The sequence below is a fragment of the Nyctibius grandis genome, chromosome 2 (assembly GCF_013368605.1).
Source record: "Nyctibius grandis isolate bNycGra1 chromosome 2, bNycGra1.pri, whole genome shotgun sequence".
In the NCBI taxonomy this organism is placed as follows: Eukaryota; Metazoa; Chordata; class Aves; order Nyctibiiformes; family Nyctibiidae; genus Nyctibius; species Nyctibius grandis.
The window spans coordinates 49,173,401-49,196,651 of NC_090659.1; the positions used below are offsets into that span (position 1 = coordinate 49,173,401).

At 40.2% G+C, this 23,251-nt stretch overlaps 1 protein-coding gene across 5 annotated transcripts in view; it reads left to right on the forward strand.

Moving 5' to 3' along the window:
- HERC2 (HECT and RLD domain containing E3 ubiquitin protein ligase 2) overlaps positions 1-23,251 on the forward strand; it is a 119,746-nt gene that overhangs the window by 69,866 nt on the left and 26,629 nt on the right. For 4 of the 5 annotated variants that reach the window (XM_068395633.1, XM_068395634.1, XM_068395636.1 and 1 more), the window contains exons 56-72: positions 233-408; positions 903-1,014; positions 3,934-4,015; positions 4,116-4,259; positions 4,857-4,947; positions 6,416-6,593; positions 7,055-7,136; positions 7,218-7,389; positions 9,367-9,511; positions 10,199-10,424; positions 11,320-11,491; positions 12,038-12,224; positions 13,020-13,160; positions 13,513-13,704; positions 20,576-20,729; positions 21,445-21,552; positions 22,719-22,850. In XM_068395633.1, coding sequence (XP_068251734.1) covers positions 233-408; positions 903-1,014; positions 3,934-4,015; positions 4,116-4,259; positions 4,857-4,947; positions 6,416-6,593; positions 7,055-7,136; positions 7,218-7,389; positions 9,367-9,511; positions 10,199-10,424; positions 11,320-11,491; positions 12,038-12,224; positions 13,020-13,160; positions 13,513-13,704; positions 20,576-20,729; positions 21,445-21,552; positions 22,719-22,850 — 2,494 coding nt within the window. The remainder of the gene's footprint in view (positions 1-232; positions 409-902; positions 1,015-3,933; positions 4,016-4,115; positions 4,260-4,856; positions 4,948-6,415; positions 6,594-7,054; positions 7,137-7,217; positions 7,390-9,366; positions 9,512-10,198; positions 10,425-11,319; positions 11,492-12,037; positions 12,225-13,019; positions 13,161-13,512; positions 13,705-20,575; positions 20,730-21,444; positions 21,553-22,718; positions 22,851-23,251) is intronic. The other variant, XM_068395635.1, reaches the window with a different exon arrangement.

A 23,251-nucleotide genomic window follows, 5' to 3' on the forward strand; every position in this document is an offset into this window, starting at 1 on the left:
AGGAGGAATGCATAATGATTTTTTACAAGATTGGAAGTGAAATAATTCTCAAATTGATGAGGCCATGTATTTGTCTTAAAGTATGAATTATGTAGGGCTGAAAAGCCAAATACTTGAAGTTAGAGATTCATGTTGTTAAGGTGACAAAGTCAAGCAAAAGTTCTAATTCTTTCTTATGTTTTATAAAGTTGCATAGGACCCAGAAGGTGGCAATTAAGTTTTTTCTTCTTAGTATCACAGGTATATTGAGATTGCAATCAAGCAGTGCAGAAGCTCTGGGATTGATTGCAAAATACATGGCCTCAGCATACTGGGACGTATACGTGCAGAGGATGAAGATTTGGCTGCAGTCCCTTTCCTTGCTTCTGATAATGAGGAAGAGGATGATGATAAAGGTAACACTGGGAGGTAGGTAACTGCAGGGACAGGGGGAAAAAGGATAAAGAACCTTAGTATCTGTATATTCCAATCAGGCGATTTATTGTAAGAGCAACAACTTAATTAGGTTGAATGGTAGTAAACAGAAATCAGTATCTTAGTTTGTCAGAATTGTAAGTAGGTCATTTGTCGATAAATAACTTGTTTAAGATTATCACAGTGGTAAGGTGGTAGCATTTTGTACAACTCTTCTACTTCTGTAGTCTACTTGGAGTTGAAAACCTAGCTAAAAACTTGATATGTTTTTATTTGGCATGTGGCACATGTATATTTACCACTGCCTAACAGAACATTCTGGGGTTTTTTTGGTTTTTATTTGTTATAGCCACCAGTTAGCTGTGGTGATGTAGTTTGAGTACGGAAACTGTTCCAAACTGTAAAATCAGTAAATGCAGTAAAAAGGTGCCTATGCTACAGCATGCAGGTTGCTAAACTGACTTTGTTTATTTTCTCAATATGTTCAGTCTTGTTAGAAAGAAGGCAGCTGGGCTTGAATCGGCAGCTACAATAAGAACCAAAGTTTTTGTTTGGGGACTGAATGACAAAGACCAATTGGGAGGGCTAAAAGGTTCGAAGGTATGTTTGTTGTTTTTGTACTTCATTACAAACCAGAAACAGCTAAAAATAAAATGTACAAGTCTCACACAATTCAAAAGTAATTCAAATTTAATCAGAATTTTACAGTTTATTATCAAAAGCTATGAAGAGTAGATTTTAATGGCTTTTTAGTGTCAAGACATGTAGATGTTCGCTGAGTGGAAAATTGGAGAAAATTTGCATTTTGCTTGTTACTGTGAAATCCAGTTTGACTTTTAGCAGCCGCTTAATCATTTGCTTTAGGTGATAGTGAACGAAGTGTTCTGAAAATGTGTTGCACTCTACATATTCTGTTTCTTTTGAGCTTGCATGCATGAAATAAAGATATTGGTGAACTTCTCTATGTATTACTTGTACCTGGAGCTGGTGCAGCAATCAGAAAAAAAAAAAAAAAGTTGAGTTCTGATCTTTTGATTGATGTAACTTGATTACAATTCAGTGTAATTCGAGAGGAATGTCAGCCCTGCGTGCAGGCATTTATACATAATTTTTAATACAATGCAAGATGGGAGATACATGGTGAATGTTTAATCAGTTTAAGATATCGTTAATCTGAAAAGTATGTTAAGAGAGCGTTTCTTTAATTTACGTTGTAAATAAAACATATACGATTGTGTCTGTAGAGTGCCTTTCAAGAAAGAAGTAGTTAACGGTTACTGTATTCTCCATCCTGTATTTCATTGGTGCATAAAGCCATCAAGGCTTCAGTGCGGAAGTGCAGATTTCAGTTCATTCTTGCTACAAGCATGTTGAAGGCAGAATTATGACTCTGTTTGACTGAAGTGGTTCCCCCCACCTGGAAGAGGGGAGAACTATAGGACAGTTAAATGGAAGAAGTGAGGGGTTAAAAAAAAAAAAAAATCAGATACCGCTATAAATATGAACTAATTCTGTGAAGACTAAACTTTTTTTGAGTGGAAAAAACATGCTAATGTGAACTTAGCACTGTATCCTTGAGGTCTTAATAGGTATTAATATTGTTAAATGCATAAATTGATCAATTAGGATAGTAATTTAAAAACTAATCTAAGGCTTTTAAAATGTCCTTCAAACTTTTTTCCATATACTGTAATGAAGAATCTGCTAGAAACTTCATCTCTTTAGCTGCATAAAAATAAATAATGAAATACTTATTTTCATTATATAAGGGGTTGTGCCAGGTTTGAATGTATGTTGATTTAAAACACTTGAAAAGGGATTGTTGATGTCTGTTTATATATATATATACAGCTTGATCAAAGACTTCTTTGTAGTGATGGAGAAAATAGGTTTCCTTCCTTCCTTCCTCCTTCCTCTCTTTTTTTTTGTCTGTCTTTTTTTTTTTTTTCTTTCTCCTTGAGTTGATCTCTAGTCCAAATTGCTGGCTGCTCATGGCTTGGATGGGTGTATACTTCGCTGGGTAAAAAACTGTCTGGATGGCCGGGCCCAAAGAGTTGTGGTCAATGGAGTTGAATCCAGTTGGCGGCCAGTCACAAGTGGTGTTCCTCAGGACTCAGTGTTGCGGCCAGTTCTGTTCAATATCTTTATCAATGATCTGGACGAGGGGATTGAGTGCACCCTCAGTAAATTCGCAGATGACACCAAGTTGGGCGGGAGTGTTGATCTACTGGAGGGTAGGAAGGCTCTGCAGAGGGATCTGGACAGGCTGGATCGATGGGCAGAGGCCAATTGTATGAGGTTCAACAAGGCCAAGTGTTGGGTCCTGCACTTGGCTCACAACAACCCCATGCACTGCTACAGGCTTGGGGAAGAGTGTCTAGGAGGCTGCCTGGCGGAAAAGGGCCTGGGGGTGTTGATCGATGGCCGGCTGAACATGAGCCAGCAGTATGCCCAGGTGGACAAGAAGGCCAACAGCATCCTGGTTTGTATCAGGAATAGTGTGGCCAGCAGGACGAGGGAAGTGATCGTCCCTCTGTACTCGGCACTGGTGAGGCCACACCTTGAGTACTGTGTCCAGTTCTGGGCCCTGCACTTCAAGAAAGACATTGAGGTGCTGGAGCAAGTCCAGAGAAGGGCAACAAAGCTGGTGAAGGGTCTGGAGAACAAGTCTCATGAGGAGCGGCTGAGGGAACTGGGGTTGTTTAGTCTAGAGAAAAGGAGGCTCAGGGGAGACCTTATTGCTGTATACAAATACCTGAAAGGAGATTGTAGCGAGGTGGGTGTCGGTCTCTTCTCTAAGGTAACAAGCAATAGGATGAGAGGAAACGGCCTCAAGTTGTGCCAGGGGAGGTTTAGACTGGGTATCAGGAAAAATTTCTTCATGGAAAGGGTTATCCAGCAATGGAACAGGCTGCCCAGGGAAGTGGCTGAGTCACCATCCCTGGAGGTATTTAAGAGTTTAATACCTGGAGGTATTAAAAGTAGATGTGGTGCTTAGGGATATTGTTTAGTAGCTGACTTGGTAGTGCTAGGTTAATGGTTGGGCTTGGTGATCTTGAAGGTCCTTTCCCACCAAGCCAATTCTATGATTCTGATTTTGCTACTGAAAAATTCAGTTGTGGTTTTGTGTTCCCGTATGCTGATTTGAAGTGTGTTGATTCACGCTTTTAACTAGGTTTATTTTGCTGTTCTGCCTTTCTTCAAGACTAAGTTTGGTTTTCTCAAGAAAATATACTAAAAGGAAAATCCTTGTTGATATCACATCTAATTATTTCTCAGGTTTTTTATTTATAATGGTTTCAGTATTAAATATTTTTTCTTGGTTTCTGTCTTTTGCCTGGTGTATATTAACTGGTATGTGTGAAGTGTCTGAATGATATGGAGAGTTTCATATATTTTAAAAAAAGAGGAAAAAGTATCTGTTAGATTAACTGATTTATCACTTAAGAGTAGCGGCTCTTTTTAAAGTGTAAGACTTCAAAGTGTATTGTAATGATCTTTATTTCCTTTATGCTCTAGATAAAGGTCCCTTCCTTTTCTGAAACTCTATCTGCCTTGAATGTTGTACAAGTCGCTGGTGGATCCAAAAGCCTTTTTGCAGGTAATATAAGCTTAAAATAAATATAATTATTTAAGGGTAGAAACAGATTTCCAGTTGTGAAACTTCAATGGTGTTTCAAACTTTTTTTCGTTCGTTTTAGTGACTGTAGAGGGTAAAGTATATGCCTGTGGAGAAGCCACAAATGGAAGGCTGGGTTTAGGAATATCTAGTGGAACTGTGCCGATTCCCCGCCAGATTACAGCTCTCAGTAACTATGTGGTAAAGAAGGTGGCTGTTCACTCAGGTACTGACTATTGCTGTTCTTACATACATAAACATAACATGTGAAGCCTGCAAATAGTTGCTTTGCAGTTTTCTTGGGTGCTGTGATGGCCCAGCGTATCTGATAGTTTTTAAATTTTTAAAAGTAAATACAGGTTATTAAATTCTGTCTGTTGCATAAAATGTCAGATTAAATATAATGGTTCTGTTATTAAAATCTATTAATTTAGACCATACACAATTTCTTACTTGCTGGAAGTTAAATTTGGTAACTTCTGAATAGTTTTTCAGTCTGATCAAAAGAGAGTGTTTTCATTTTTGAATATTGCTAAATGGTGGGTTTGGTTTTTCTTTTTTTCTTGCAGCATTGAAAACAGCAAATTGAGTGATTATTTCTTTTTTTTTTTTTTTTTAATGTGCCAGGGAACCTACCCTCACAAAAGTTTTGTTTTAAGTTAAATCACATAAAAACTCCAGAGAAAATAAGTAATGTGTATTGGGTTGAAAGGCTTGTGCAATTACATTGCAGAAGTACAGCAGTGTCAAATTTCTGAGATTTTTGCTGGACCTGCTGACTGCTTGAAAGCTTGAAAATTTAAATCTATGTTTGCGCTTCTAGGTGGCCGGCATGCTATGGCATTAACTGTTGATGGAAAGGTATTTTCGTGGGGTGAAGGTGATGATGGAAAACTTGGTCACTTCAGTCGAATGTAAGGATACCAGATTTGTCTGTATTTCAGTAAAAGAACATTTGTGTTGCATAACACAGCTGACCACCACTATTGACAATGACAGGTTTTTTAATACAATGGGAATAAAAAATTGTGTTATGAAAAAATTTTTTCAGCAGTGTATGTCATTTTATGGTGCAGCATTTGTATCAGTCTTCAGTCATTTAAAAAGGAGGCATTCAATTAATATAATACTTGGAAACATACTTAGTGGATAAAGTCTTTAATAGTATTTTTGAATGTCACTGATGACATGGCACACTTTTGGATGTAGAGGTTTTTGGTTGCTTTTATAACGTAAGGTTTACAGAGGTGCCTTGAGGTGTAAACACCATAGCAGTTTTACATTCCTGAGCTGTAACAGTTCATAATATAAGCCTGACAGAGTATTTTGTAGCCCATTTCTTCAGACATTTGCTCACAAACTTGTTAGCCAGAAATAAATTTTTTACACTTTTCAGTAATACATAGTTTAATCCTCCACAGGACAGCTTTGAGGAAAATTTAGATTTTCTTAGGATTTTTCTTTGTATGCACCACAGAACAATGCTTTGAAAGAAAAAAAAAAAAGGGTAAACATAGCCCATGGGGCAATCTTTGTTTGTCATTCTGATACATTTTGAAGACCTGCTCAGAATGCATATAAAATTACAGTGCCCAACTCAGATGGTTAATATATGACAACAAAAAAATGTTCATACGAGTATGTATATCAAATGAATGAAAAGGGAAGTCCAGATTAGAGCAGTATTGTTTATTGTTCGACTGCCTCATGTTTTCTGTAATTTTATTAAAAGTGAGACTTGAAACTTTTGGGCATTTCATGGGAGCAAATTTTCCAGAAGCCATACATAATTTTATAAAACCTTAATAGCGGCTCTGATACACAGTCAATACTAGAAAACCTTGAGTTGAAACTCTTCCCCAGCTTTAGAGAATATTATAACCGTATGAATAGTAACAGTTTCCAGACCTGTCATAGAAACCTAACAGTAAATTGCAGTTCTAATTTCTCTCTTGTAAAGAGCAAAGTTGGGATGGAAGTGTCATCTCATAGTCTCACTGTCTGGCTCTGTGTCCAAAGGGTGGAGAAATAATTACTTCTAACAAATCACTCAAATTTGAGCAATGACAGGGTATCAGTTTTCACTTTCTATTATACACTTTTAAATTGATTCATCACGTTGCATTTTGGATTTGTCACCTAAGTTTTGCAGCGTATACATAAAATTTTTCTTTAAATAAAATTTGAAGTACATTAAAATAGTGTACACTTTAAATTTGTGATGCTACTAAAGAGTACGTCTTGGAATCACAATGTTGCATCTTATTTTATGTTTAGGTTACTGTTAGTTATTACACAAAGTTTTTTGGATTATGAAGGTTAGAGTATATTGTGCAGCTCTTTAGTAACTAACGCAATGAATTCTTTACTCATTTTCTCTAGGAACTGTGATAAACCCAGATTGATAGAAGCGTTGAAAACCAAACGCATCCGTGATATTGCTTGTGGCAGTTCCCACAGTGCTGCCATTACCTCTAGTGGTGAACTGTATACGTGGGGTCTTGGAGAATATGGAAGGCTGGGACATGGAGATAATACCACACAGCTGAAGCCTAAGATGGTAAAATAAACATTTCTTGTCTCTGATGAAACACAAATGTGTTAGTTTAATAAATTATAAAATAAAGCTGAAGTAAAGCCAAAAACCATGAAAGCAGCATGAAGACATCATTTTGGAGTGATCTAAATTAGGTTTTGGTACACGTACATCTAATAACAGGCAAGCTATTTCAGAAAGGCGAAAAAGATCCAGTCTCTTTCTTTTTCTTGGGAAGTGATGCAGAAGGGCCAGTGCTGTTTTGAACGTTCATGTTCTGCATCTACTTTGGTACATAGCTGGAAGCTACTGCTGTCATTGACCGATGTTGGATCCTGAGTGAGCAAGGCTTAATAATGCTTTGCTAAATGGTATGCTCTGGCTGGGCAAAATGAACAAGATAAGTCATAAGAGCTCAAAAATGCCTGTAAGGTTTTAAAACATAACTTCTTTGAAACGTCTTGCTTACTTTTTATATGTTGTAGGTTAAAGTGCTCCTTGGCCACAGAGTCATTCAGGTTGCTTGTGGAAGCAGAGATGCTCAGACTCTTGCTTTGACAGATGAAGGTAGGAATATCTGTTCCAGAAGCCTTCTAGTGCATGGGAATACTGTGATCATTGTTTGACCTGCAGTTTGGTGTTTGTTAGGTTTGGTGTTTTCTTGGGGTGATGGTGATTTTGGAAAACTGGGCCGAGGAGGAAGTGAAGGATGCAACATTCCTCAGAACATTGAAAGACTGAACGGCCAAGGCGTTTGTCAGATTGAGTGTGGTGCACAGTTCTCATTGGCACTGACCAAGTCAGGAGTGGTATGGACATGGTATGTTACATTTGCCAGAAAGTATTAACAAAGCAGTTGCTAAGTATGTGTTGTAATAAATATTGCTGTTTGACTGTCTTAACTCCATCTGTGTGCTTTGTCTTTTAAATTGGGAGCTCTTCGAGACAAGCTGTGATCTGTTCAATTACTCTTACCACTGTGTCTTGTAGCATGCTCAGTTGTGTGTTGTACCCTGTTAGGGTGCCTGGGTCCTACTGAATTAGTGGCAGAAGGGAAAGATCATTCCCTCTCTTGGGAGCAATGGAGTGTGTAAAGGAATGTTGATTTAAGACTTTGGAGTGGAATGGGAAAAAGAGAACCTGAGAATTGTAATTTGGAGTATGTAGCCTACAGGTAAAGCAGAGACAGAGAGAGTAAGAACGTAGTAGAGCGAGGAAGTAAGCTGAAGTTCAGAGATGGCAAGAATTTCCTTGGAAACACAGGGTGTATACAGAGCTCGTTGCTGCTCAAAAGGCCACTGAGTTGTCAGTAATGATGCCTCGAAGCAAGAACCAGTATGAGGTAATCACTGACAGTTACTCAGAAACTCTGTTTTTCTTCTGTTTGTCTGCTTGCTTCTGCTTTGTTTTGAACACAGACCTGGATTTTTGAGTTTATAAACCTTTCTGTAAATTTGAGAGCTTACTGTATGGCAGATCAACTTCAGAGCTCTAACCAGATCAAGGTGTTACCCCATCCTTGTGTAATGAGACTATGACCTGTTTGATGTATATCAAAGCTAAGAAGACTTAAAATGGTTGTTTTTCTTGTATTATTTGTCAGCAACGATGAATGATATGAAGAGAAACTCACAAAACTTCCATTTTTATAAGTTACTTCTATTCTTAAAAGGGAGAAAAGCTTTTAGAAGAGATGTAGTTCTCAGAGTGGCCACTGGAAACTGTATTTCTGTCTCTTGCGTTCCCCTCTTTTAAATTCTTTTTTGTAGTGACGAAAGGAGTAAGAGGAAAGGGAAAGTGGCAGTCTTTAAGAACTCTTTGCAAAATTCCTGTTCATTCCTTCCTTCCCGCAGTTTGTCTTAACACTATTATGTCTAGTCATAAAACCTACAGCTATTTCATGATGTTACAGGTCTACAAGGAGATTTTTTTGGAGTCTGTTTCAGCTGTACATGTCTGCACTTTAGGATGGCTGGGTTGCTTCTAAACTTTTATTCTTACCTTCTTGAATTTGTAGTGATTTGAGGGAAAAATCACAACTTCTGTGTTACAATTTTAGGTAGGCAACAGTACTATGTTATGTATCTTATTCACCTCCAGCTTAACATAGCCTTTCTTGAGAAAAAATGGTGGTAGTGGTGGCGGTGAGTAGCAGGACTGAGTGAATGGTTACTAAAAACACAGTGGAAGAAATCTCAGGGTTTTTTTCTCCTTTACTGACATTCTTAAAGGCATTTTAAAGTGTTTCCATTAATTTTGCATATGGTATGTTTTTAGTGCAGTTTGTGTATAACAGTTTCAGAAGAATTTAAATTATGGAGGCTTGAGAATCTGTATTTGAGGCTTGCAACAGTGTGAAAAAACTCAATTCTGAAAACATGTTGGTTCCCATATATTTTTTCACGTGAGTAGACTTGTTAAAGGGTCTATTTATTGTTAGGTTTATCCTCAGTAGTATAAATCTGTCCAAGTCTATCAAAACGCATAAATTTTGTAAGTATTTGTAATTGCAGTGTTTGTACAACAAAGGAAATTCATTGTAGTCACAGTTGCATTATGTACAAAAAAATAGTCATGATAGTACCCGTTCTATACTGAGGCGAAAAGTTATGGAGTCACAGAACTGCAGTTATCCTCATTTTTAGGCCTTTGCGATTCAGATTTGAAGAATTTGCTAGTCGGTGCTTGTGTTTAATCCCTGTGGTAAACGAAGTATTTTGATTTCGGAAGCTGTGTTGACAGAGGTATGTGTAAACAATATAATTGCTTTGAATTTTACGTTTACTATCTGTTGCAGGGGTAAGGGCGACTACTTCAGGCTAGGCCATGGCACAGATGTACATGTACGAAAGCCACAAGTTGTGGAAGGACTGAGGGGTAAAAAGATTGTGCACGTGGCTGTGGGTGCACTCCATTGTCTCGCGGTTACTGACACTGGGCAGGTACGTTGTGCATCACCCTACTTTCCCCTTTTTCCTTGATCCAGAAAGGAATAAACCAAACTGTTGAGGAAGAAGAGTGTAATAGCATCGGTGCTGATTAAATGGAATAAAAATTTCTAATGATCCTTATTTGCTTATTAAAGCCCTGAATAAATATAAGCATGATTGTAATTTAAAATATATTAGCTTTCATATTATTAATGGAGTTTAAATGTTGTTGTAGTAGCTTTTGTAATGTTTTCCTAGTTTATGTATTATCTCATGATCAGTTTCTTGCTTCTCACTCTTGAAATGAATACTATGACTGCTTCTGCTAGACAGGTTTTTCTACTGTGATCCAGCATTAACAGTATCATAGTATTGATTCAGATCCCCAATGTAATTACTATGCAACTAATTCTTCTAACTTACTGTTCACTGTGAACGTTGAATAATTTATGAATCAACTGATGATTTATGAATCTGCAATAATCTATGAATCATCTGAAAGTGCTGCTTTGGTTTTTATTTTTTTTTCTTTTAATGTATGATAATGCCTGCATTATTTAATGGGGGGAAAAAAAGTCACAGCAATAGGTTTTCTGAAGTGTTCTAGATTAATAAGATTCCTTTGTTAGAATTTTTAAGAAACCAATTAAATGAGGCAACCAATGAAGCAAAGTAATATGTGGAAATCTTTACTGGCAGGTTTATGCTTGGGGTGACAATGACCATGGGCAGCAAGGCAATGGCACTACTACAGTCAATAGAAAGCCCACTCTTGTCCAGGGCTTGGAAGGCCAGAAAATCACTCGCGTTGCTTGTGGATCTTCCCACAGTGTAGCATGGACAACAGTGGATGTAGCTACACCATCTGTTCATGAACCAGTACTTTTCCAGACAGCAAGGGACCCTTTAGGTGCTTCTTATCTTGGTTGGTATTTATTGCCTCATATTGGGTTTTTTTTTTAATGCCATTGGAGAGTTAGTTGTGTGCACGTGTGGTTTAATAGGTGATAGAAGAGTGCAAAAAGAAAACGATCTTTTTTTAAAAAAAAAAACACAAAAGAACAACAAAAAACATACACATCTCTTAAAAAACACCAACAAAACCTCTTCCTGAAAGTGAAAGTTGTACAAGACTTATTCAGAAGGAGCATTGGTTTGAACTTTTGTTGTTCTTCAGGAAATCAAAATGCAACATGCTTTATCAAACACCCCAAAGACTTGGTCTTTAATATGGAATAGAGCTTTATGGAGGTAATGGTAGATGGATGCTACTGTAATATTGGTCTTCTTACATATTACCTTTTGCTATAATTCTTGATGCTACTGTTACCTTTTGTTTCTAAGGTAGGTGACTTAAGAATTAGGGAGGCAAAACAGCAATGCTTTGTGTTGAATATAAAAGCACCAAGCATTTTGCTAATTCAGGTTTTTTGTGAACAAGGCAATGTATTTAAACTACATATATAGAATATTTGATTAATATTTTTAAGAGTACCTAATAAATATTCTTGCTATTTGAGAATTTTCTGAGTAAGTAAAACTTGTTTTAGATGCTGATCACCAAAATATTTGTATCTGTATTACCTTAATCTCTTAAGGAGTAAGTAACAAGATGGAACACTATTTTATGAAAGCCCTTGCTGCTAAGCCTCAGGATTGACTTTAACATTGTAACTGTAGGCACTGCAGTTTAAGAATCTACTGTACAGTTAGTTTTACAGTCATCTTTCTGACCTAACAAGAAATTAGATAAATCAGTTCCAGTTATGTATTACACCATTAAAAAACACTCGCCTTCTCTTTTTCCCCCCTCACTCCAGGTGTTCCTTCAGATGCAGATTCTTCTGCTGCCAGTAACAAAATTAATGGGGCAAACAGTTCCAAGCCGAATCGCCCTTCCCTTGCTAAAATTCTGCTGTCACTTGATGGGAATGTTGCCAAACAGCAGGCGTTATCTCATATACTGATGGCATTACAAATCATGTATGCCAGGTAGGCATGCAAACATTCTTATCTTTTGCAGAGCAGAAGATGACATAGCTTGCCATCTATTAGTGTCTCTTGAGTCAGGTATAAGTTGTTAAACAAGTTTGGCCTCCACAGGATAGGCCTAAGCTTCATTTAAATTTTCTTTTGATGTTGGTGTTAGCTTTATGCTGTTATGTTTTCTTTACAGAAGCTCACAGTGCCTGGGGAAAAAATTGTTTATTTAGGAATGCTCGAGTAAATCATGATATGAGATAGAGGGAGCAGTGGGGGTCAGGGTGGAAAGAACAATAAAACTTTACAGTGCCCTCCTTGTTGGTAGAGAACAGAGTATTTGTGCTAAAATTTATGAAGAGGAACTCCTATAAAATAGTGGCCTTAAAACACAATATTTAAGTATCAGGCCGAAAGGAGAACGGAGATAAACTACTCTCTAAATTCCAGAGCTTGGAAACCTTTCCTTATTTTATTAAGATAAGCTAATATAATTTTTTCTAAGTTCAACAAGGGAGTATAATTAGGTTTATGTTAATCTATCCTAAATGATTTCAGGGATGCAGTTGTTGGAGCATTGATGCCTGCAAGTATGATTGCACCAGTAGAATGTCCCTCTTCATCGCCAGCTCCCCCATCAGATGTTACTTCTTCAGGAAGCCCTGCAAATGGAGATGAATGCATGCTTGTAGGAGATATAGAAGAGAGGCTGAGCCCAAACCCATGGCAGGACAGGAGAGGGGAGGTAAAGTGTCAAATGAATTTTTCCAACAATGTTCAACAGTAAAGCTGCAAAATACTGTCCCGTTTAATTTGATAATAGCAGAGACTAAAGAATTCTTTCATGGTCTAATTTCAGGAGTGGGTACTCTGCATGTCAGATTTGGAAAAAAACCCCAAATTTTAGTGTGAAATCAGTTTTGAACTTTCAGAGTCCACTGTGCCATTTAAATGCAGTTGTGATGATTTCTAGCAGTATTTTAGAGTTAACAGGAAAATATTAACCATTTGACCAGATATTAAATTCATTTCATGGGAGCGATCTTTTGAAAAAAAAAAAAAAGTAGTCAAGACTAAGGGAATATTTGGGAATTATTTAGTGAAATGTAGTTGTAAACTTACATCAGCTAATGTAGACAGGAGGGCCTGAATGGAGTTCTACTCTGTTGATTCCTAATTTCTAACAGAAACAGAAAAAAGGAAAGGCTTGCTACTGAAGAGATCTTTTCCTTTAACAAACTATTAATTTGACATGTATTGTTAGGGCTTATCTTCTACATTGTAGACTTTTCTGCAGGCGCTGATGTTTTATTGTATGTTTTTGTAGCAACTGGCATTGAGGGGAGTGTTGGCTGGTTTGCCATGCTAAGAACATAAAATAGAAGCTAAAATACAGGAAGCAAATCTGTTGGTATTGAATTTATGGCTTTGTTTTTAAATTGCTGCTGTCTTTGAACATAAGCCCTTCTAAGAAATAATTAGACTCTTAAAGGTTTTATACTATCCTGTTGCAGCTTTTGTTATTATTTGTCTTGGCTAGGTTGTTTCTTCAGAAGATGCTGTGACACCGTCTGCTGTAACTCCCTCAGCTGCTGCTGCCTCTTCCCGTCCTTTCATTCCAGTCACAGATGATCCTGGAGCTGCCAGTATCATTGCAGAAACCATGACAAAAACCAAAGAAGTAATGTTGTCAATACCTTCCTTAAAACTTAAGTCCTTACCATGCTTTTATCAAGCATTTTTATTTTTTTTTTTTGTGCTTTTAAAGTTATTCTATAAATGCCTGCATTTTTAAAATCTATCCAAAGATAGAGTGATTTTTTTTTCCCTGAAGTTAAAGGAGGTTAGTTTTAAGAAACCTTTTTCACTTAGAAATGGGTTTAACAGTAGGTTAATTTTGGGGCCATATGATCCCAGATTTATGAATTGTGTTTCAAACTAACTTTAAACTTCAGATAAGTTAACTTGTTCGGATTCAGTGAAACACTTCTTTCATCTCCACTGTCTAAATATTTCTGCAATTTGTTTTGCAGGACGTAGAAAGTCAAAGTAAAGTATCTGGCCCAGAACCGCAGTACTTGGATGAGTTTACTAGTCTCTTAGTGCCGGATGACACGCGAGTCATGGTTGACCTGCTAAAGCTTGCTGTGTCCAACCGAGCAGGTGAAAAGGGAAGAGATGTTCTTTCGGCTGTGCTGTCTGGTATGGGCACAGCTTACCCACAGGTCAGGTTTTGTTTCTGTTGCATTTTAACTATGTCCTTTCTATTAGTAGCTTACTAGAATATTTTCTTGTATTTCAAGTGCAGTTCAACATACTGAGAAACTTAACGTGAAAATTTGAGTTTAACTTGAAGGCATGTGAACCTTCATGATTCTGGTGGAAATACTGAATGAATATATGCATGTGCTACAAATGTCAGTAATAGATTATTTCCTTGATTTGTCTTACTGCAATCAGACATTAAAATAGAAGCTTAATGAACTGTATCCATGTATTGGACAAATGGCTGTGGTTATTGGAATGAAGCTGAATTAAACCAAGCCCTACTTCCTGGATCTGTGGAATGTTAGTTGAAAAACTTTCATGTTGGTTTTGTTTTGCACCTGAGTTTATTTCTCAAATGGATGCAGTCATTATTGCTAGCTAAAAAATGCTATTACTATATTGTTAATGATATAGTAATTCTTCTTAAGTTTTAAGATTTACATTCGAGGCATTGAATTTTCTATTTACAAAGTATCCACGGGTGTGGATTTTTTGGGACAATGGACAAACAATTAATAAATGCTGTAATATTGGATACCAACAGCTGTATGACAGAATGTTACAAATCATAAATTATATAATATCTGCTCACAGTAATGAACTGAAAGTTGCTTAATGTTTCTTGTAGCTTTACGTTTCAAATATTTTTTTCTAATGAGTAACAATGCATTTCTTTTAAGGTGCTCATATGATGTAGTTAAATTTATGGCTTTGCACTGCTTAAAGACTGGTTTGAAACATCAGAAGTGATTATGCAAAGCTGATTCTTGTATTCTTATTATTAATCTTGGCTTCACTAACCAAGATGAATAATGACTTTGCTGAGGAATGTGCATTGAATTGAGAAAAATTTTATTAATTTATTAATGATATAAATGACAAGACAGCTTCAGTTTTAAACAATGAAATGTTATGGCATCGCTGTCCGAATAAACTAGGATTGTGGGAGAGCCTAACTGATGCTATTCATGTAGAGGCAGTTGAGTGATAGTTCTCAAACTGTTACTTTTTCTTTTTTTTTCCCCCCAAATTTTCAAATTCCTTATGATGATCAACTTATGTATACCCATGTTCTGTGTTTTGAGATGTAGTTGTCCCCCTCCCACTCCAATTAGATGGACGCTATATGTGCATTTATAGATTAATTCTGTTTTTTCGCTTCTAGCATTAATAGTGAGTAGCTGAACAACTTTGTGTGTGTGCTTGTGGGTGTTTTTTGTGGTTTGTATTTTTTTTTGTTTGAGGTTTTGTGGTTTTTTTGTGGTTCTTTTTTTTTTTTACCTCGAGAGGCAGAATTTTTATTGAAAATGCACTTTAAAAATGAGTATTATTGGAATTTTCTCTCTAAACAGTGTTTTGCAGTATTACATACTGGTTAAATATATAGAATAGAATAGACTATTTCAGTTGGAAGGGACCTACAGCAATCATCTAGTCCGACTGCCTGACCAATTCAGGGCTGACCAAAAGCTAAAGCATGTTGTTAAGGGCATTGTCCAGACACTTCTTAAACACTGACAGGCTTCGGGCAGTGACCACCTCTCTAGGAAGCCTGTTACAGTGTTTGACCACCCTTTTTGTAAAGAGCTGCTTCCTAATGCCCAGTCTAAACCTCCCGCGATGCAGCTTTGAGCCATGCCCACGCATCCTATCACTGGACCCCAGGGAGAAGGGCTCAGCACCTCCCTCTACACATCCCCTCCTCAGGGAGCTGTAGAGAGCCATGAGGTCGCCCCTCAGCCTCCTTTTCTCCAGACTAGACAAACCCAGAGTCCCCAGCTGCCCCTCATAGGACATTGCTTCCAGCCCTGTCACCAGCTTTGTTGCTCTCTTCTGGATGCATTCAAGTACCTCAGCATCCTTCTTAAATTTTGGGGCCCAGGACTGCACATGGTACTTGAGGTGAGGCCGCACCAATGCTGAATACAGCAGGAGATTTACATCTTTCATTAATCTCTTGGCCTATGCTTTACAACTTAGATTTTACAGTTTGTTTATTCTGTAAGGGAAAGCAATTATTTGTGTTGTCATTTACTTACTGGAAACTTACAGAATCACAGAATCACAGAATGTTAGGGATTGGAAGGGACCTCGAAAGATCATCTAGTCCAATCCCCCTGCCGGAGCAGGATTGCCTAGACCATATCACACAGGAACGCGTCCAGGCGGGTTTTGAATGTCTCCAGAGAAGGAGACTCCACAACCTCTCTGGGCAGCCTGTTCCAGTGTTCGGTCACCCTCACTGTAAAGAAGTTTTTCCTCATATTTAAGTGGAACCTCCTGTGTTCCAGCTTGCACCTGTTGCCCCTTGTCCCATCAAGGGATGTCACTGAGAAGAGCCTGGCTCCATCCTCATGACACTTGCCCTTTCCATATTTATAAACATTAATGAGGTCACCCCTCAGTCTCCTCTTCTCTAAGCTAAAGAGACCCAGCTCCCTCAGCCTCTCCTCATAAGGGAGATGTTCCACTCCCTTAATCATCTTCGTGGCTCTGCGCTGGACTCTCTCTAGCAGTTCCCTGTCCTTCTTGAACTGAGGGGCCCAGAACTGGACACAATATTCCAGATGCGGCCTCACCAGGGCAGAGTAGAGGGGGAGGAGAACCTCTCTTGACCTGCTGACCACACCCCTTCTAATCCACCCCAGGATGCCATTGGCCTTCTTGGCCACAAGGGCACACTGCTGGCTCATGGTCATCCTGCTGTCCACTAGGACCCCCAGGTCCCTTTCCCCTACGCTGCTCTCCAATAGGTCTGTCCCCAACTTGTACTGGTACATGGGGTTGTTCTTGCCCAGATGCAGGACTCTACACTTGCCCTTGTTATATTTCATTAAATTTCTCCCCGCCCAACTCTCCAGCCTGTCCAGGTCTCTCTGAATGGCTGCACAGCCTTCCATTTTGTCAGCCACTCCTCCCAGTTTTGTGTCATCAGCGAACTTGCTGACAGTGCACTCTATTCCCTCATCCAAGTCGTTAATGAATATATTGAATAGAACTGGTCCCAGTACCGACCCTTGCGGGACTCCACTAGACACAGGCCTCCAACTGGGCTCTGTCCCATTGACCACCACTCTCTGGCTTCTTTCCTTCAGCCAGTTCACAATCCACCTCACTACCCGATCATCCAGACCACACTTCCTCAGTTTAGCTGCGAGGATGCTGTGGGAGACCGTGTCAAACGCTTTACTGAAATCGAGATAGACCACATCCACAGCTTTACCACCATCTATCCACCTGGTTACGTCCTCATAAAAGGCTATCAAGTTGGTTAAGCATGACTTCCCCTTGGTGAAGCCATGCTGAGTGCCCCTAATGATCCCCCTATCCTTGATGTGCCTAGAGACAGCACCAAGGACAAGTTGTTCCATCACCTTTCCGGGGATGGAGGTGAGGCTGACCGGTCTATAGTTACCCGGGTCCTCCTTCTTGCCCTTTTTGAAGACTGGAGTGACATTCGCTTTCCTCCAGTCCTCAGGCACCTCTCCCGTTGCCCACAACTTAGCAAAGATGATGGAGAGTGGCCTAGCAATGACTTCCGCCAGCTCCCTCAGCACCCGCGGGTGCATCCCATCAGGGCCCATGGATTTATGGACGTCCAGATTGCTTAATTGGTCCCTGACCCAGCCCTCATCTACCAAGACAGATTCCTCCTCTATCCTGACTTCTTCTGGGGCCTCAGGGGTCCAGGGCTCCTTAGGACAGCCTCCAGCAGTATAGACAGAGGCAAAGAAGGCATTCAGTAACTCTGCCTTCTTTTTATCCTCTGTCTCCGGGGCCCCCACCTCATTCATCAGTGGGCCTACATTGCCTCTAGTGTTGGCTTTACCTGCAATGTATTTGAAGAAGCCCTTTCTGTTGTCCTTGACCTCTCTTGCAAGGTTTAATTCCAAGGAGGCCTTAGCTTTCCTAGTTGCCTCCCTACATCCTCTGACAACAGACTTATATTCCTCCCAAGTGGCCAGCCCCTCCTTCCATGATCTGTACACCCTCTTCTTCCACTTGAGTTTGCCCAGCAGTTCCCTGCTTAACCATGCAGGTCTCCTGGTACCCTTCCTTGACTTCCTACTTGTTGGGATGCTCTGATCTTGAGCTCGGAAGAAGCAGTCCTTGAATGCTAACCAACTATCTTGAGCCCCCTTACCTTCTAGTACCCTGTCCCATGGGATTTCCCCTAGCAATTGCTTGAAAAGGCCAAAGCTGGCCCTCCTGAAGTCCAGGGTTGTGATTCTGCTAGCTATTCTGTTCCTGCCACATGAGATCCTGAACTCTACCATCTCATGGTCACTACAACCAAGGCTGCCCTCAACCTTCACCTCTTCAACCAGACCCTCCTTGTTAGTGAGGATAAGATCCAGCAGCGCTCCTCTCCTAGTTGGCTCATCCACCATTTGCATCAGAAAGTTATCATCAATGCACTGGAGGAACCTCCTGGACTGAGGATGGCTGGCTGAGTAGGCCTCCCAGCAAATATCAGGGTAGTTGAAATCCCCCACAACAACCAGACCCTGTAATTGAGAGACTGCTCTCAGCTGCCTGTAGAAGGCCTCATCACCCTCCTCATCCTGATCCGGTGGCCTGTAATAGACACCCACAACAGTATCACCCCTGCCAGCCTGCCCCTTAATTCGCACCCACAAACTCTCAACTCGCTCCTGATCCGCCCCTGGACAGAGCTCAATACATTCTAGCTGCTCACTCACATAAAGAGCAACTCCACCACCTCTCCTTAGCGGCCTGTCTTTCCTGAACAGGACATAGCCATCCATGACCACATTCCAGTCATGCGAGGCTTCCCACCAAGTCTCTGTGATTGCCACTAAATCATAGCCCCCCGACCGAACACGGATTTCCAACTCCTCCTGTTTATTCCCCATGCTGCGCGCATTGGTGTACAGGCATTTCAGGGAGCGAGCTGAGCACACCGATTTCACCCCAGGGGGATGGGAGGCCTCCTGGTCTACCTCAACACTAGAGCGTTGCCCCAGTGGTGCAAGCCCAGCTACTACCCCATCCCCCTTCGAATCTAGTTTAAAGCTCTCCGAATGAGCCCTGCTAATTCCTGTCCCAGAACACTTTTGCCCCTACGACATAAACCTTTCCCATGTATTACGGTCACGCCTGGTGTCTTATAAAACCAGCCATTATCAAAGAACCCAAAGCCCTGCCTGTAGCACCAGTCTCGTAGCCAGGCATTAATAGAGAGAATCCTACTATTCCATCCCACGTCATCACCTGAAAATGGAAGAAGGGAGGAGAAAACAACTTGTGCCCCAGACTCTTTCACCAACCGTCCTAGGGCCTTGTAGTCTTTCTTCATCCCCCTCAGACTACGGGATGCAGCTTCTTCCCCACCTGTCTGGAAGATCAGCAGGGGGTAGTAGTCTGTGGCGTTCACCAGGTTGGGGAGTTGCCTGGTGATATCCCTGATTCGGGCTCCAGGCAGGCTGCAGACCTCCCTGTGATGGGGGTCAGCTCTGCATATTGGGCCCTCAGATCCCTTTAGGAAGGAGTCTCCAACCACTAAAACTCTTCTCTTCTTCCTTGTGGAGGAGGTAGCTATACGCCTGTCAGGTTTTTCTGACTGTGGTGGGACCTCTGATATAGGTTGCCTCTCCACCACATCCCCATTGGACCGGCTGTATTCCACTAGGGCTTCATATCTATTGCTCAGAGGCACCTGTGGAGGCAAAGTAGGCAAGGAGGGCACTCGCCTTTTGCCACGGCCATAGACTTGCCTCCACTCACTCCTCTCCTCTAGGTTATTGTTTTCCACCTGAGAGGGGCAGAGTACAGGTGTCCCTCGATCCTGGGAGCTCTCCGGCTGGTGCTCCCATTTTTGTTGCAGGGAGGGCAGAGCCTGGCTCCACCAGTCTATCTCCATTTCAGCCTCCCGAATGCTCCTAAGCCTTTCTACTTCGGCTTGAAGCCTTTCAACCTGGCTTTGCAGCTGTGCCGCTCGGCCGAGCAGATCATCTACCTGCTCACAGTGCACACAGCCCCCTGACACCACAGAGACACTGTAGTATTCCCTGCAGCCTGTGACCTGCACCACTGCCTCCTTCCGTGGGAGCTCTGTCTGGGTTCCCACATCCATTTTGGTCTTCTTCTGCCAGGTAGATACCATTGTTCTTTCACTGAGCTGAGAAATACCTGTTGGTGACACCCCTGGTTCACAGCTCCTTGGCACGTTCCTCGTCTTGTGCACTGGGAGGGAGTCAGCGCCCTCCCCAACGAGCTGCAAACTGCTGCGGCCTCTCCTGCCTGGGACACACCCAGTCACTGCTGACTCACCCAGTCACTGCTGAGTCTCCCTCTCCCCTCTGGCCAGGGACTAGTCCCTGCCCTCCAGAAGGCTTTTTATCACCCAATCAATCACCACCCCCAATCAACAGGGGGTGATGCGTTTAAATCGCCCGCGGTGCCTCCGGCTACGCCCCCTCCTCTCCTGATTCGTTGCCGGGAACCTCCGGGTCCAGGGTGGGGGGGAAGCAGCTCGGGCTGCTGTTCCAGGGGGGTCAAGAGTACGAAAACCGCCCGGTTACAGCGCGATGCCGCCCTCGCCCCCGCACTAACCTCAAGTCTCTGTCGCTGCTGCCGCCGCTGTCAGCAGTACGTTGTTTGGCTTTTAGTTTTAGGAGTTTTTCTATCTTTAACAACACCAAAAAGAGTAGTTTTGAATTAATATGGTGGTTTAGGAATCGGAATTCAGAAAACAAGTGATTGCTTTATTTATTTAGTTTAAATTTGGGAATAATGGTAGTTGGCTTAGATTTCTTGGACTCATCAAACTTACTTTTCATAAAGTGTATATTTTTCTTTTCTTAGGTTGCTGATATGTTGTTGGAGCTTTGTGTTACTGAACTAGAAGATGTAGCAACTGATTCACAAAGTGGTCGCCTCTCTTCGCAACCGGTTGTGGTGGAAAGCAGCCATCCGTACACTGATGATACATCTTCTAGTGGCACAGTTAAAATACCAGGTATAGAATTCTTAGAGTTATGTTACTGAAAATCAGTTAATTTCAAACCTGCAGGCATAGAGTTTTTCCTTAGCTTGCAAAACTGTGTATTGAACTTCTAAAGCCATGTTATGTATGTGTCCTGTTGCTGTTATAAAGTATTTCTTAAAATCTTACATACTGCATGAACATCTCGATCCTGTGACATACGCATTTTTGGGTTCACTGGCTGTGACTGCAGCTGTATATCATTGCTGTTCTTTGTTCAGTTATGAAGCTGAGAAGGACTGAGTCTTTTTCAGGGTCAGTAATTGAACTCCTATCTTCTAGTTTTGAACATTAGGGAAATATTTCTTTGTTTTAACGCTGTCCTTTCATTCAGTGCTTCTTTCCGTATGTTATCTAGTACTTATCAAAAGATACAGGCAACAAAGAGCTATTTGCCTTAACTGTAAACAGACATTTTTTTTGTGTGTTGCAGCTTTAGTTTGGAATGTTCTGAATATAGTCTTCTGTCTGCTAGCCCCTACTGAGATGAGCTTGCTACGATGTAAGCTTTTCAGAGAGAAAAAATTATGGACAAATAGTGTCATTAAACCAAAGGAACTTATTTTATTAATGAGCGCTATGGCTTCCAAACAACTGTGTGTGATTTCATGTGGATTTCGAAAATGCTGCATTTGTTTGTGGTATTGATTGCTCTGTAGAAATGTGTAAACTCTTTGTTGCTATTTAGGTGCTGAGGGACTGAGGGTAGAATTTGATCGCCAGTGTTCTACAGAGCGGCGTCATGATCCACTCACCATAATGGATGGTGTCAACAGAATTGTTTCCGTCCGATCAGGTTATGAGAGCCAGTGCTTTTCAAAAATGTCTTGTGTGATTTACTGTTCAGTGCTGAATGAAATGTACCACCTATTGTGAGGGATATGCCAAGAAAAAAAGAGGAAAAACTATGTGACTTGATACTGTTTTAAACTAAAAAAGATATAGAATCTAGACACAGACATGTAAGAGTGATCTTGCATCTTTGAATATAGAGAATCTCTCAAAGGCATGTGGTCGTGCTCTTCCTAAGTGCACAGTTCCTAAGTTACACTCTAACTTCCTAAGTTAGAGTGTAAAAAAATCGGTGTTTAGCACCCCTGCCAACATATGTGAATTTCTGTGTAATGAAAGTGTATTTTAACAAATTGGAGCACAATTGGAAAAGGATACTTGTTTTGTTAGCTTTTTTCTTTTTCAAGTAACACTTAAAGAAATTTGAGTTTTCATACAGTCAAGACAAATGCTCTTCTGCTGTCGAACTCCCAAAAGAATATCTAGGCTCTCTCTTTCTGTTTTCTACTCTGGCCTATGTACGTGACACTACATGAAATCTTCACATCTTTTATTCTATTATCTCTGATTTCATTTTTAAGTACTGTTAATTTGCAGTAGATTTTAGAGGAATATTTTAATCTCATCAAATTTTACATTGAACCTACCCATACATTACATCATGTGCAAGGGTCTCTGTAGTTACTGTCTGTGCTTAACATTTCTGAGCAGTCATGACGTAGACTTTTACTGTTGACCCATTTTTCCCTAAACTGTTTCAGATGCGCATGCATTTCATTATTGAGATATTTTTGATTGGATTCCTGGTTGGAAAAAACTGTAAAGCTTAATTTAATGTATATGTTGTTATATATTTTTGTAATATGAGAAGATAATTTGAAAATAGGACAATGGATTTTAGTAAGATCTCATAATTGTCTTTTGAATGTGGTATTAAAAGCACTGAGGTTATCTGTTAGTGGTGCTAATTGAACTGTTTAAGACTTAAGTTTCATTAGTTTAACATCATTTAGTTACGTTCATGTGCTTCACATAGCTTTTTTTCTTCTTCTTGAATGCATTTATGTGATGTTTATAATATGTAACCATGGAGGGAAGTTGCTAGTGATGAGTGACTTGCATTGGCTCAGACAGTATAGATAAATATATTCATATTACCCACTGTAACAGGTCGTGAGTGGTCAGATTGGTCTAGTGAATTGCGAATTCCAGGGGATGAACTGAAGTGGAAGTTTATCAGTGATGGGTCTGTGAATGGATGGGGATGGCGATTCACTGTTTACCCTATCATGCCAGCTGCAGGTAAGGTATTGTATATGACATTTACAGAAGGGCCAGAGAATAGATTTACTTGTCTGTTTTTTACAGTTGCATTTATTGCATGATATTTACATGCCAAAGTTCAATAGTTCATTTACATTCATACTAAGAAAAGATTTTCATTTATATTTACAAAACATTTTCAACTAAGTCCTTAAAGATGCACTTGCATAAGAGATAAAAATATTTTGTAATCACTCTAGTTTGCCTCTTCATCAGTGAAGAGAGGACACTTTTAAGGCACACTTCATCTGAAATTCTGGTTTGTTTTTTTTTTCTTAATCCATCTGATTTGGATTTAGGTGAATTATATCATAAAAGTGCCTCTTTCTTCCAATCCCTTCAAAGGGAGGTGGAATGGACCAACTTGGATGCAAACTGGC